At 39.2% G+C, this 14,516-nt stretch overlaps 2 protein-coding genes across 2 annotated transcripts in view; one reads left to right on the top strand and one right to left on the bottom strand.

The window, feature by feature from the left end:
• Nucleotides 1-14,516, top strand: part of LOC142999642 (uncharacterized) — a 141,591-nt gene that overhangs the window by 123,723 nt on the left and 3,352 nt on the right. The gene's annotated exons all lie outside the window — the stretch shown is intronic.
• LOC142999618 (uncharacterized) lies at nucleotides 9,993-12,505 on the bottom strand (the record flags this gene model as incomplete). Its single annotated transcript, XM_076149241.1, has 4 exons — nucleotides 9,993-10,137; nucleotides 11,723-11,735; nucleotides 11,815-12,171; nucleotides 12,259-12,505. Coding segments are annotated over 4 exons (762 nt in total), but the record flags the coding sequence as incomplete, so codon positions are not given.

Genomic DNA, 14,516 nt, shown 5'->3' with positions numbered 1-14,516 from the left:
CATGCAGCTTCACCAGTACTAAGGTTTTGCAGTCAGCTGAACAGAGGTTTGCCTAGTTAATGGTGAAGCAGTTACTTGTTCCTGCCTGATATCTTAAGTTCATAGATAGAAACTGGGGAAACTTTTGCAAACCTGTTGGTCCAATGCTTATAGTTTGGACAAGGAAGGAAATCACACATGAGCGATCCAAGGAAAAGTAAATCTTAGGCAACAGTTGCCTTCTTATGACAACAGGACGATTTGTCTCATTAGGTCTAATGTAACATGTAGAATCAAAATGATTTCCCCCTCTATTCCTTGGAATCAGCTGCATCTACCCATTCCGACCACGCCCACTTGCAACCAGCAGATTTACCAAGTAAAGTCAAGTCAATTTTATTTGTATAGCCCAATATCACATACAATGTCTCAAAGCGCTTTACAGAACCACAACATCAGGAAAATCCAGCACTCTGCCCAAAGCTCTCTAGGAAGACGAGGAAAAACTGTGGTGAAAACCTTCATGTATAAGGAAAAAAGGAAGAGACCTCAGGAAGGGCAATTACAGTGCACACACTCTACTGTCCAGGTATTATTGTACTGTCTGTGCTAGATGCCTTGGTGTTCGCTTCGGTGAGAGCGGCAGGGTGTCTGGGGTTTGTGTTGTCGTGTGATTTACTGTTTGTGTTGTTCTTATGCTGTGTTTGTTCTGATGTGTATGGTTTGGTGTCGTCTGACTCAGACTACACAACAACTTTTTTTAATTTAAATAACTTTTTAGACCACTACATGTTATGTTTTTTGTTTAGAAAGGCCTGACCAGGGACTGGGGTTGCAAATTAGCCATCTGGCTAGAAACCTTTCATGTAACACATCTACATACTCTGTTATGCATTGATTTGTGATGGCTATGTGTGTAATAATGTGCGCTGCATTGTCCCTGAAAAAAAATAAACTAATAATAATAATTTCAAGAGAGATTCCCTCTCTGCAGATGGCTGGGTGTGCAATAGGAACTTCCAGTGTGGTTATACATAGGTACAAAAAATAGGCATGCAAGGCAATACACACAAACATGCATTAGAAAATAACATGCAAGACAGAGATGAGAAAGAGAAAGAAAGCACAATACAGGCCTATTATGGAGAGTCTCTCTCCTGGGGCAGCAATTCATGTAGTTGGGGAGCAGTCCAGGAGGATGTTTCTGTGTGTGTGCGTGTGCGTGTCATTACAAACATGAGACCAAACCACAAAGCCTTTGTTCATTGAACCAGTGTAAGAAGTAACCTTTGCTTATTCTGTCTCTGTGCACAATAACAATAAGGAGAAAAAAAAGTATAAAATCCATCAACAATGCGGTTATATTTTATCCGACGGACTCGTTTTATTTTGCTATGTTAGACTTGCCCCTCTGCTGCATTTATGTGCTGAACAAAATGTGTAGATGATGAACCAATAAATCACATTTTAAACCTTTCTACAATCAAAATAAAACATGTCATGACTGAACGGTAAAGATTCATTACAATAAAGTGTTAAATCCAATACTTGAGTGTGTATTACACTGAGATAGACAGACGGACAGACAGACAGGTTGGACGGTCCATTGATAGAAATAGTTTTTTTCAAGAGTAGATCTGGTTAGATTAACAAAGAGCCCATTTGGACGCATGGAATATATTTTTGGGTTAATTGAGATTAAACTTGGTTAAAAAATGATGATGATGATGCTAGGGTGATTAATTTCACTGGAAAACCTTCACATCAGAGTAGACGCTCTCCTCCCCCGCAGCTGCTGCATCTCTCCTCAGGCCTCTGTCTGGCTTCCTCCCGGCAAACCTTGGTGCTGCATAAACCAAAGAGTCCTCGCCTCTCTGTGGGGAAAAATGAAAAAAAAAAACCAATTTATATCACACTCAGCATATACACACATAAATGACAATGAAAATACATTCATGATGTTTCCATCAAAATCAAATTTCTTACCTGCGGACTTTGCGGATCACTGTCTGTTGTTGCCGTCCGTGTTTGCCGTGAAAAGCAGGCTGGATTATAGAATGACAAAAACAATCAGCAAAATTGATGAAACTTCATAGCTGTGCAATATCAATCCAGAGAAGTCTAGTGAGTCAAAAGCCTTTTTACTACATTGGGGTACGCTTGAGTTTGCTTACCGTCGCAACAATCAACCCCTTTGTTCCTCAGTGCGTAAATGAGAAAAACTACAACGATCAGACTCAGGATCAAAGCAGCAGACAACAGGAACAGAATGGAACTGGTCGTCTGTGAATCTGCATCTTCTGAGAAAGGGACAAATGAAAATGTAGCTTTGATGATGTTTTATTAGTTGATCATTGATTTTCTTGACTTTCCATAACTTCAAATAGAATCCTTGACAGGCAGATTCCTGTTTGATATGATAGTCACCTTTAATGTCCAGTTGTGTTCCATTTCCAAACCAAATCTCCCCACATGTGGCCACAGCACAGTAATAAGTCCCAGCATCAGAGGAGCTGACGTTCTTAGAGAAGCTGTAGACACAACTCTGTACAGGGGGCATCAGGCCCTTGTGACATTCATCACCACCCTTTCCATGAGCATAAATAAAACTGGGGTTAGATCCATTTGATCCGGCTTTAAACCAGTACATGCGGTCTTCTGGACAGGTTTTTTCCTCATCGTAAGTGACTGAACACTGGAGGGTCACAGAGTCTCCTGGACGGACTGGATCGGGTGGGAAAATGACAGCTTTGATATCACGTTCTGGCCCTGTGAAATGAAACACAAGCTATGAAAATGTTTCTACTCTCTGTTGAGTCAGGCATCATTCAGTGTGAACATATTCATTGTGATGAATTTGCTCGCTCAGAAATCAAGTTCATGTTCAGCAAAAACAGAGATTTAAAATGTTGCTTCCTCATCATCAATCTGTTTACCTTTGACTCTCAGAAGAGTCGCATTCAAAATTGCTATGTTGATTGTAGCGACTTCTGTACAGTAGTAAAAAGCAGCATCACTTCTCCTTATTTCTTTCATTTGAATAGTAAAGGATCCAGATGTTTGCTTTGCTGTAATGTCAGGGCTAAATACCCTGGGAAAGCCATAATCATATGTGCGAGTTATTGCTAAAACTTCAGGCAGGTTTCCAGTCACAAGCTTCATCCACATTAACACTCCTGACTTAACAGAGTTGCGTGTACATGTTAGAGTCACATCGTCTCCAGCACCAACAGTTTTTGTCACAAAGCTGTGACTGTCTGATCCTGAAAAACAAATCAAATACAATAAGTAACAAAGATTTTATAAACTGTACATCCCCACCTGCTTTACTGTACAAGGGAAAACAATGCCTAAGACATAGCAAGCTTGAACATGAACGTTCTACATATACTGTACTTACGGCCAATTGAGAGAACAAGCGCTATGCACAATACAATCAGCATTTTCTGGTTGATCCACAGCACACAGTGGGTAAATTAAAATGTGCTGCAAGACGATTAATGTTAATGAGACTTTATCAAAGGGGAGGGAACAATCAGAAGGGAGGGAGCAACTTAACATCAATCTGATTGGCTGCTTTCTTCAGTGTATTAAACATACAGGCTGTAGTTGCAATGCTTAATATCAGCTCAGTGTTATTAATATACACATGTGACAGTGCTTTCATCATATTTTGTTTGTGTTCTGATGATTTCATTGTGTTCAAAGTCGCTGTTTGAATTGTTGCACTATTTGGTCCAGAACAATTTGCAGGTGGAAGGAGACAGTAATCTTTAAACCTTTTCATACTTCACTGTGTTGATTAACACAAGTCAAGACAACATCCTAACACGCTCAGAATAATAGGATTTAACTTTATACAACTTCAACAAGGCATGTTTAAGTTAAGCCATGTGTGCCTTATGAACCTGCCTTGTGAACTGTGGTTACTACTTTAAGCCTCTCAGCTTTGACCTGTGTATTCTACCTTCACCACCTCCTTACACACTGCTGCCATCTTTTGGCAGGAACAAGCTTCAACAGACCAGCAGCTTTAATCATAATTAACAACATGCGTTACTTGTTCAGACATTCAGAGAGGACAGTAATTACAATCTCATACATTTAATCTCCCTTATCTGATGAGATTGTTATTACTGTCCTCTCTCCTTTGAACTTCTTGAAATAAACATTGATGAGATAAATATACATTTAATCTCCCTTATCTGATATTTATCTCATCAATGTTTATTTCAAGAAGTTCAAAGGATTCAGGAAAAGAAAAACTAAAAGACCAATAACACTTAGAAAAACCAACAATAACCATGTTCACCCACTCATACACTGATGGCAGGGACATACTACACACGGCACCAACCAGCACATCAGGAGCAGTGAGAGGTTCAATGTCTCGTTAAGGAACAATGACAGACTGGAACTGAACCAGACAACTGATTCACCATCCAGAGCCAGGCTGCCCCATGTTGCATCTGAACTCAGACATGGACGTCAGTGTCGTTTCAATGGCAGTTTAAGTTTAACATTCAACACAAGTATGATCCATTAACATCACTCACCCAAATTAGATCCTGACTGAAGAATCAACACCAGGCAATCACTTACTAGACACTAATGAAGTAGCTCAAGACACAAACAAGGAATCTGGGCAACTGACAGCAGAAAACAGGATCCACAATAGGAGAAAACAAGAAACAGGGACCACGACTGGAACAACAGAACAAGATAACAAGACAAACTGGCAAAGGGTAACACAAAATGGAGTCTAAACACACTTGGAAAACAATAAGGGAATCAGAAGTGTGAGGCAGATGAGACAACTGATGGGTAGACAAAGACATGTGACAGGAGGTGAACATGAACAAAGGGAAACCAATGAGACACATGTGAAACCAATAAGGGGTGGGGGGCAACAATCATCAAGGGCAAAGAAATGAGAACAGAGGGGAGAACAAAATAACACAGGAAACCAGACAAATGCAAGTATCATGAAAGCTCACACTTACAGATAGATAGATAGATAGAGAGACTGAAAGTTTAGACACCATTGACTGACTACAGGAGATTTTGTGAAATTAGCTATGAAATGCCATGTAAATAAAGCTTGTTTATCCATATAAATATACATATCCATTAGAATTGGACATGAACATTATGTCCTACGTTCATTGCTGTTTGTTTCCCATGCAGTCTGAACTCTCCCTCTGTAACTACATGCAGAAGTCATGTTAAGCTGCAAAGTTAATGTAAAACACTTGGCCTGGCTCTCCTGTACTGGCTCACCCTGTCAGTTCAGGTGCCACTATCTAACTACACCATCTGTGTTATTGATGCTGGGCTCTTTAGATTGTATTTGGAAATGTAATCTTCACCATGAACACATCTATTCATATCCATTTTTGATCACCCAAAATTCACAATTTAAGCTTTAGAAATGTGGAAAGCATTTCTTTACACAGACAGGAAACGTTTCTCGCATCTGCTTCATTTCATCATATCTCTTTTATTGAAGACTTCACTCAAGCTATTAGTTAGTTACAAAGGTAAGGTATCAGCAAAGGCCGAACTATTAAATTGGGTCATTTTGCAGAACAATGTCACAGGAAAATTTGATCTTCTGTGCTGAAGTAATGAGACTCCACCTTAAGTTCTGACTCTAGCGTAGGTGCTTTCTGCCTCAGCGGCTCTCACAGGCCTTTCTCCTGCATCACCAAAGTTCCTCCTGGTGAAGTTTGGTGCAGAATAAACCAACAGGTCCTCATCTCTCTGAGGAAATACAGACAAGTGTTATCAGAGTGAAGAACTTACACACAGAAACCCCACCCAAAGTTAGCAGGTCAACTGTCAACTCAGAGTCTACTGTTGCTACTTCAGTCACGCAAGAATGGAGTTTAATGAAAGCATGTAAGTGACCTCAATAATTGTTTTGTGAAAGAAATATTTAATAACTGGGTCTGAGGGGTTAAATGGTTCCTTCCATCTTCCATCAACATGTAATAACATGACAAAATTTGTATTTGAGAGATTCTCTTTAAATTTTAGTGTGTGCCTATTTTAGTCATTGACAATCATAGTATTTGACAATATTTTAACGTTTATTAGGATTTTAATGTCCAGCTCAGGACATCAAATGACAAACCCCAAAATCTCAAGTTAATGTCAAACAATTATTGTCCCTTTGAAATAAACTATTACTACTTTTAAATGAATATATTTTATTTCTCACCTGCTGACTTTGCTGATCAGCACCGAATGTTGCAGCTGGAATATAAAATGAACAAGCAGTCAGTAATAATACTACAAGTGTTCAAGGTTCATTGCTTGATTTACTGAATACATTAAACCAATTTAGTTCCTACAAAATACTGTTAGAGTGTGTGTGTGTGTGTGTGTGTGTGTGTGTGTGTGTGTGTGTGTGTGTGTGTGTGTGTGTGAACTCTCTTACCTTTGCAGCAGTGACGTGTTTTTTTCTTCATGTTGTAAATGAGGAGAGCGATCACAATCAAACTAATGGCCAAAGCAGCAGATAACAGTGGCACCATCATATTGACCTCAAATGCCTGCGTGCTGCTTCCTACAATGAAAATTCACAATGAGTAAAGTATAATGATAATATAAGTTTGCCTTTTGATGATATTTAGATAGTTATATAAACCTCAGTGAATTTTATATGACTCAGTATGCACATATATCTCCATTTTTCCAATTAACAGAACAATGTATTTACCTTCAGTGTTCAGTTTTGTTCCATTTCCAAACCAAATCTCCCCACATGAGGCCACAGCACAGTAATAAGTCCCAGCATCAGAGGAGCTGACGTGCTTAGAGAAGCTGTAGACACACCTCTGTGGAGAGCCTCTCTCAACACGTCTCTCACACTCATCGCTACTGTTACCATGAGCATGAATGAAACTGGGATGAGATCCATCTGATCTGGCTCTGAACCAGAACACACTGTCCTCTCCTGGACAGTGTTTGTCCTCAGAATCAATGAGGACCGAACACTGGAGAGTCACTGAGTCTCCTGGACGGGCTTGGTCAGATGGAAACGTCTGAATGTCGACAGTGATATAAGGATCTGCTCCTGGGTCAAACAATACAAGAGAAACTCACTTCAATAGAATTCTTAAGGAATTCCTGGAGACATGTTAGAGTCTCACATAACATTAAAACAGAAACATGTTACGATTTAAATTACAAAAAGATCTATATCTGAGCAGGTTTACATTTTAACGAAAGCGGTTCTTGCCTTTTACAAGAATTGTAATTTTTGTGTTCACCTTCGATTTTTAGGAATGTTGCATTCAAAACTGTCATGTCGAGGTATTCTGTTTTTAAACAGCAGTAAAGTCCAGAATCGCTCATCTCTGTTTTATTAATATGCAGAACAAAGCTTCCAGGCTCTTGTTTTGCTGTAAAGCGAAGTGTTGAATGAACAATTTTAGAATCAAAAGCATATGCTCCTCCTAAAACTTCAGGAAATTTTCCATAAGCAAGTCTGATCCAGAATAAGCTTGCTAGATGCCAAGACTTATCCCGGATACAAGTTAAGGTCACAGGTTCTCCAACTCGAACAGTTTTTGTATCAAAGCTCGGAGCATCTTTGCATTCTGTAAAACAAATGAAACACACGCTGTGATTAAGGAGCAACATTCACTCAAATTCATTCAAAATTACAGTAATTGAAATACATTTGTAGTAAAACCTTTTCCCATACTTACGCCCAGTTCTGAGAATGAGAATGATAGAAAGTATAATCAGCATCCTCTGATTGATTCTCTTCAAACTGCACTGACGATTCATGTTTGATGTGTTAATATCAAATGGGAGGGAACAATCTCAAAACTAATCTGATTGGCCTGCTGGCATGTTTGTGTTTTGCACAGCACTGCCACAGTGGAAACAATCGCAACCAAATGTTCCAACCTAAACCCAGGAAACAACATCAGCAGCAAGGCTTTGTCATTTATGGTTTTCATAAGGTTGGTTTCTATCATTGACACGAGCAGTGATCCCATCAAAATACTTAATGTGAGTTTGCTGTGGTTTGTCGACTATTCGCCATTTTGGGTTCCACCTGTTGGATTCTTGTTGGATTACAAATGAAGGTAATTAGACATTAAGTGCAACCACATAAATGTGAGACTTGTATTATATTCATATAAAATGTATAGATCTCTCAGTGGAATATAATTGCAATGTATTTGAAAGATTTGTATGTAAATCATATTCTGTATTTTGTTGCATCAGGTTTTTGCTTTTAATCCACTTAACCTCCACCTCTCATGTTCATGTTCAGTCACTTCATCTTAGATATGTGTAAAATGTGTTACATCAAGCTCTGATCTTCACATGATGACTGCTATCTTCTGGTGGAAAACTTAAAGTCAAAGCTTCAGGAACCTTTTTATTCACTCACTTTGCTTTCATGCTTTTGTCTTGATGGCGTGAATGAGGGCAGCTATGACAATCACACTTATGGCCGAATAAGCAGAGAAAACAAACTTTGCTTACACTTTAATAAATACAGTGAAACAGAATGTGTTTGAATCATTTTTTTAATGACAATAATTTCTATGGCAAAAAGTCATGTCTGATGTCAGTCATGCATTCAACAAGTCATTCAAAGCTGTCAGTCATTCAACCTTTATTGATATATGGTGGCAAATGTGCTGCAAAACATTTGAAGAAAATTAAAATCTTGCATCTTAGTAGCAGACAGATAGAAGAGATAATGAAATACATTTACCTGAAATGTACATTATACATGAACTAGTAACATCTTTAACATGTATTTTTTCTGACACACACACACACGCACACACACACACACACACACACACACACACACACACACACACACACACACACACACACACACACACACACACACACACACACACACACACACACACACACACACACACACACACACACACACACACACACACACACACGTTAATCATTGTTGCGGCTGTCTGTCAAAAAGGTGTGAAGTGAACTGGCCTCTTCTTCCTGTCATGTTCTCAGTTTTAATGTCAGGAAGTGTTCTGACTTCTTTAAAAAAAAACATTTAGACAAGATCAGTAGGATTACAGTAGTAATATTCATAAAGATTAAGAATTAATTATTAGGAGCAAAGTTCATCTGTTTGTCACTGCACATTTGCATTGAAGCAGTCAAGGTTATGGCGCTCTGCTTTGGGCAACAGAAGTCCCACCACCAACAACAATCTTGCTGCTTTTGATCAAGCTGACCTCTAAAAGTCTCCCATACTGCCGTACCTGAGACGATGGATGATTCACTGTTACTGATAGACTCATAATTGTCTCTCCTCTTGTGCCTCATTACATTAGGGACAGGGACAATGTTTAGCTTTTTCATGTCAATGTGTCATATTCAACCAAGCTAAAACCAAAGAGAGGCAGGGAAACTATGAATCCTGCTGAAGCCTCTCCACCCTCTTGTACTTCAAACATCCTGTTCATACTGAAACACAGATCTATTTTGAGTAAACACACTTGGTGGTTGGCAATAGGTGAAAGAGATGGCCAACCACAGCATACATGTACAAGCGTAGCTGCTGCGTGTGGCTTTGCTATTTGTTTCCATGGCAAATCAACTTTAGTTTCGACCTCAACTACACACCCTGCTGTGACGCCACACAAGAGTGACAGTTTCACATTAGGACATAAAGAGCAGGTGGTGTTGGGGTAAAACATTCACCCCCCACTGCAGAGACCCATGTTTGCCTCCCTACAGTGTCAAACAAATAAATATTACTCATTTTGAATAAGCATACACACACATGAGTAGATGAGACACCGAGCACTGGCTGACATCTTGGAGCAGGTGAGACAGAAGACAGACTGACCTGCTCCATCCATACAGTTCATCAGGGAAGGGGAGAAGCCACCATTATCCTAGAACAAGACCAAGAAAGGCCTCGTGGAACTGGCACAATCATGGGAGATGAGGGTGGACCTGGGAGGGATACTACACTTTCCCCAGGTCGTCTAAACATCTCCAAGGACTGACGTCATCATTTGGTCTAAGCAGGTTAAGAGGATCATCCTGACTGAACTGAGGGTCTTGAGGGAAGACGGATGGAAAGAGGCCTCAGAGAGGAAGGCCACCAAGTACCAGGATCTTTGCACTTGACTGATGAGAGCAATAAAGTAAAGCACCAGGAAACAACCAGTAAGAACCGTCAAGAGGTGAGGGAAAGATGCAGACGAGATACACACAGGGTTGATGACAACGGGGAACAGGTGAGGACAATTAAACAGGAGGAAGCAATCACGTAATGCCAGACAGGAAAAGAAGGGCAGGAAGTCAAATACACAACAGGACAACCACAAAATAAAACAGGAAATACACACAACACAAAAACAGAGGATCATAACACGCTGGAATGTAAATCTAAATTGAAAGTGTGTACTCTGAAATGAGAACAGACCAAACCCCTCACTGGCCCTTTGTGTACCTGTATCAGCTTTGTGTGTTTCCTTTTCTGATTAAGCTTTAATAAAATACAGTGAAACAGAATGTGTTTGAATCATTTTCTTAATGACAATAATTTCTATGGCAAAAAGTCATGTCTGATGTCAGTCATGCATTCAACAAGTCATTCAAAGCTGTCAGTCATTCAACCTTTATTGATATATGGTGGCAAACGTGCTACAAAACATTTGAAGAAATTTAAAATCTTGCATCTTAGACAGATAGAAGAAATTATGATACATTTACCCAAAATGTACAATATACATGAACTAGTACTAGTAATAACTAACATGCATTGAGTAATCAAAATGGTATATTCTATTTTTTAAACATATTGTCTTCATGATGTAATGGGTTATGTGATGTTGCAGGTTCTAGGCTAGCTCTACCTTATCTCTAGCTGTGTCATGTTGCTAGCTGTGTAAATCAAGTAAAATTTAGCGATGTTGTGCGATTTAACTTAAAGTTTGTAATTTCTTGATTTATCAGATAACACCAAGTTAATTATTATGATATGATGGCATTGTCACACTCTGTATCTGTATCACAGTATCTGCATGTGGCTCAATAATTTGACCTGCTGTCCTTCATTTTTATGGATATAGCAACCTAAATTATGCACATATGATAACTGATATACACATAGAACAAAATAATTGTAGAATTGAGAAAGCATTAACATAGTGCAGTATTTGCTGCTGAGTAATCCACTGTTTGACCTGCTAATCCAGTCCAAAAGCTCTGACTGCAGCGTAGATCTGATCTCGCTCTGCTGCTTTTACATCTCTGCTTGCAGTTTTCTTCACGGCAAAGACGACTGCAGAATAATCCCTCACGTCTCTCTATGGAAATACAGCACATACATGTCATGCAGTAGTAGTAGAAGTCATTGTTACAATATTATTGATCTATTATTAATCCCCATACCCGCTGACTCCATTGATCACCTCTGGCTCCTGCAGCATTTGTTTGCAGCTCTGGATTATGAAATAAGAATGAAAAAATGTTGACAGCAGTGAATAGAGAGGCCTTTTTCATTTAATAGTTATGTTGACTGATTCACTGAGCATCCAGTGAATCAACTGGCAAGAAGGCAACAGTGAGTAGAGAAATACCTTTGCAGCAGTCACATGCTTTTGTCTTGATGGCGTGAATGAGGGCAGCTATGACAATCACACTTATGGCCCAATAAGCAGAGAAAACTAACAGAATCACATTGTCCTTCCATGAATCTGCAACTGACCATAAGCTGTTTGCTGAAACAAGAGGAACAGACAGTGGATATGAATATTTAATTTTCACTTTGTGCAGAATTGAATCCAAAAATGTATTTACCTTCAGGGTTCAGTTTTGTTCCATTTCCAAACCAAATCTCCCCACATGAGGCCACAGCACAGTAATAAGTCCCAGCATCAGAGGAGCTGACGTGCTTAGAGATGTTGTAGACACAACTCTGTGGAGAGCCTCTCTCAACACGTCTCTCACACTCATCACCACTGTTACCATGAGCATGAATGAAACTGGGATGAGATCCATCTGATCTGGCTCTGAACCAGAACACACTGTCCTCTCCTGGACAGAGTTTGTCCTCAGAATCAATGAGGACCGAACACTGGAGAGTCACTGAGTCTCCTGGATGGGCTTGGTCAGATGGAAACGTCTGAATGACAGCATTGATGTCAGGATCTGCTCCTGGGTCAAACAAAAGAACAGACAATTTGTGTATAAAATCTAAAGTAATTCCATAAGATCTGTTTGAATTCTGAATTGTGTGTTTACCTTTGATATTTAGACATGTTGCATTCAAGACTGTCATGTTGATGCTGTCTGCTTTTAAACAGCAGTAAACTCCAGAATCACTCATCTTTGTTTTATTAATATGCAGAACAAAGCTTCCAGGCTCTTGTTTTGCTGTAAAGTGAGGTGTTGTATCAGAAACATTATAATCAAAGTAATGTGTTCCTCCTAAAACTTCTGGAAATTTTCCAAAAGCAAGTCTGATCCAAAATAAGTGTGCTCCAAACCAAGACTTATCCCTGATACAAGTTAAGGTCACAGGTTCTCCAACTCGAACAGTTTTTGTGTCAAAGCTTGGCGCATCTTTACATTCTGTAAAACAAATGAAACACACGCTGTGATTAAGGAGCAACATTCAACCTAATCACTGTCAGAAAATTACAGTAATTGAAAAAATATAGTAAAAATATAGTAAAAAAGAAAATCTTTTCCCATACTTACGCCCAGTTCGGAGAATGAGAATGATAGAAAGTATAACCAGCATCCTCTGATTGATTCTCTTCAAACTGCACTGACAGATGATTCATGTTTGATATGTTAATATCAAATGGGAGGGAACAATCTCAAGACTAATCTGATTGGCCTGCTGGCATGTTTGTGTTTTGCACAGCACTGCCACAGTGGAAACAATAGCAACCAAAGGTTCCAACCTAAACTAAAGAAACAACACAAGCAGCAAATGATAAGATGTTGAATTGATGTGTGCATGATTTAGTTTCTATCATTGACACTTGACTTGAGAATGAAACACACTTAAGCAATGTTTTCTAGGTGTTTTTTTCACATAACCCCTTTCTGCTGAAGGTCTGAAAATTTCCTCCAAGCTGTTGAAGATTCTTGTCTCATTGCTGTCTTAATTTGGATTCTCTGCATGTCTAGACTAGAGTCCTTAAACATGATGGCAATTAGAAATTAAGTGCAACCACATAAACCTGAGAATTAAATTAGATCAATTATGAATGTATGGCTCCCCCAATGTAAAATATTGGCAATGTTGTATTTCATAGATGATTTCTCACTGATCTCTGATCTTTTTCATCTTTGATGTCTGTAAATTTGTTACATCAGCTACTTTTTTTAAAATATGACTGCCCTCTTCTGGTGTAAAACTATCTGACACAGAAGACAAAGTTTCATGAACCCATCCCATGGGGTCTCATCATAAACTGGCAATATGATGCTGTTACAGGATTACACAAGATTGAAGATTTTATAGTTGTTCAATATCTGTACAGTGTTAGATAACATTAACAATTACAGCACTGGTTTTAAGACACACACACACACACACACACACACACACACACACACACACACACAAATGTAGACGTACACAAAAATACACACACCCGCACAAATGTAGACATACACAAAAATACACACACACACACACAGCAACAGGCACCCTGACAAACATCATATGGAACGTTGAGCATCGTTGCGGCTGTCTGTGAAAAAGGTGTGAACTGAACTGGGCTCTTCTTCCTGTCATGTTCTACTAAAGTACATTTTTTGTTTTAATGTCAGGCAGTGGTCTGACTTTTTGACCTTAATGGAATTTTCATTCTCAATAGATTTGTTGAAGAAAAGAAAACATTTTTTTTGCAGTGGTTCACTATTTCACAAATGTTAATTACGTAGATTTGGTGCCAGACGTACTCATTTAAAAGATGTTTATCCAAATGTAAGTGTCAATGTCTGTGAGGGTTCTCAGTCATTCAGGTCATGGTATCCAAGGAAAAGTTAATCTTTAGCAACTGGACTGGACAATGCTTAGCTCTTTCATCTCCATGTGTCATATTCAACAAAGCTGAAACTAAAGCAAGCGGGTAAACCCAATGAATCCTGCTGAAGCCTCCCCACCCTGTTGTATTTCACCACACATCCTGTTGATGCCTATACACAGATCTATTCTGAGTAAACACACTCGGTGGTCGGCCAGAGGTGAAAGAGATGGCCAACCACACAAGCGTAGCTGCTGCATGTGGCTTTGCTATTTGTTTCCATGGCAAATCAACTTCAACTTTGTACAGTGCTGTGAAACGACACCAGAACTGACACTCAGACAACCTAAAAAAAAAACATTTCCATTATATCATTTGCGTGAATGAATGTACATATAACATAAGAAGGTGAGTGGCTTTGGATCTGTCCAATACTCAGTCATTAGGAGCATAAAGAGCAGGTGGTGCAGAACCCAGGTTTGCTTCCCTGCAGCACCACAGAAATGTACATTACTT

The sequence above is a fragment of the Genypterus blacodes genome, unplaced genomic scaffold (genome assembly GCF_046128005.1).
Source record: "Genypterus blacodes isolate CSIRO-AG114 ecotype Tasmania unplaced genomic scaffold, CSIRO-AGI_Gbla_v1 ptg000044l_1, whole genome shotgun sequence".
NCBI lineage: Eukaryota > Metazoa > Chordata > Actinopteri > Ophidiiformes > Ophidiidae > Genypterus > Genypterus blacodes.
Note: the sequence above shows the minus strand (reverse complement) of the source record. Positions and strands in the feature narration are given on the sequence as shown.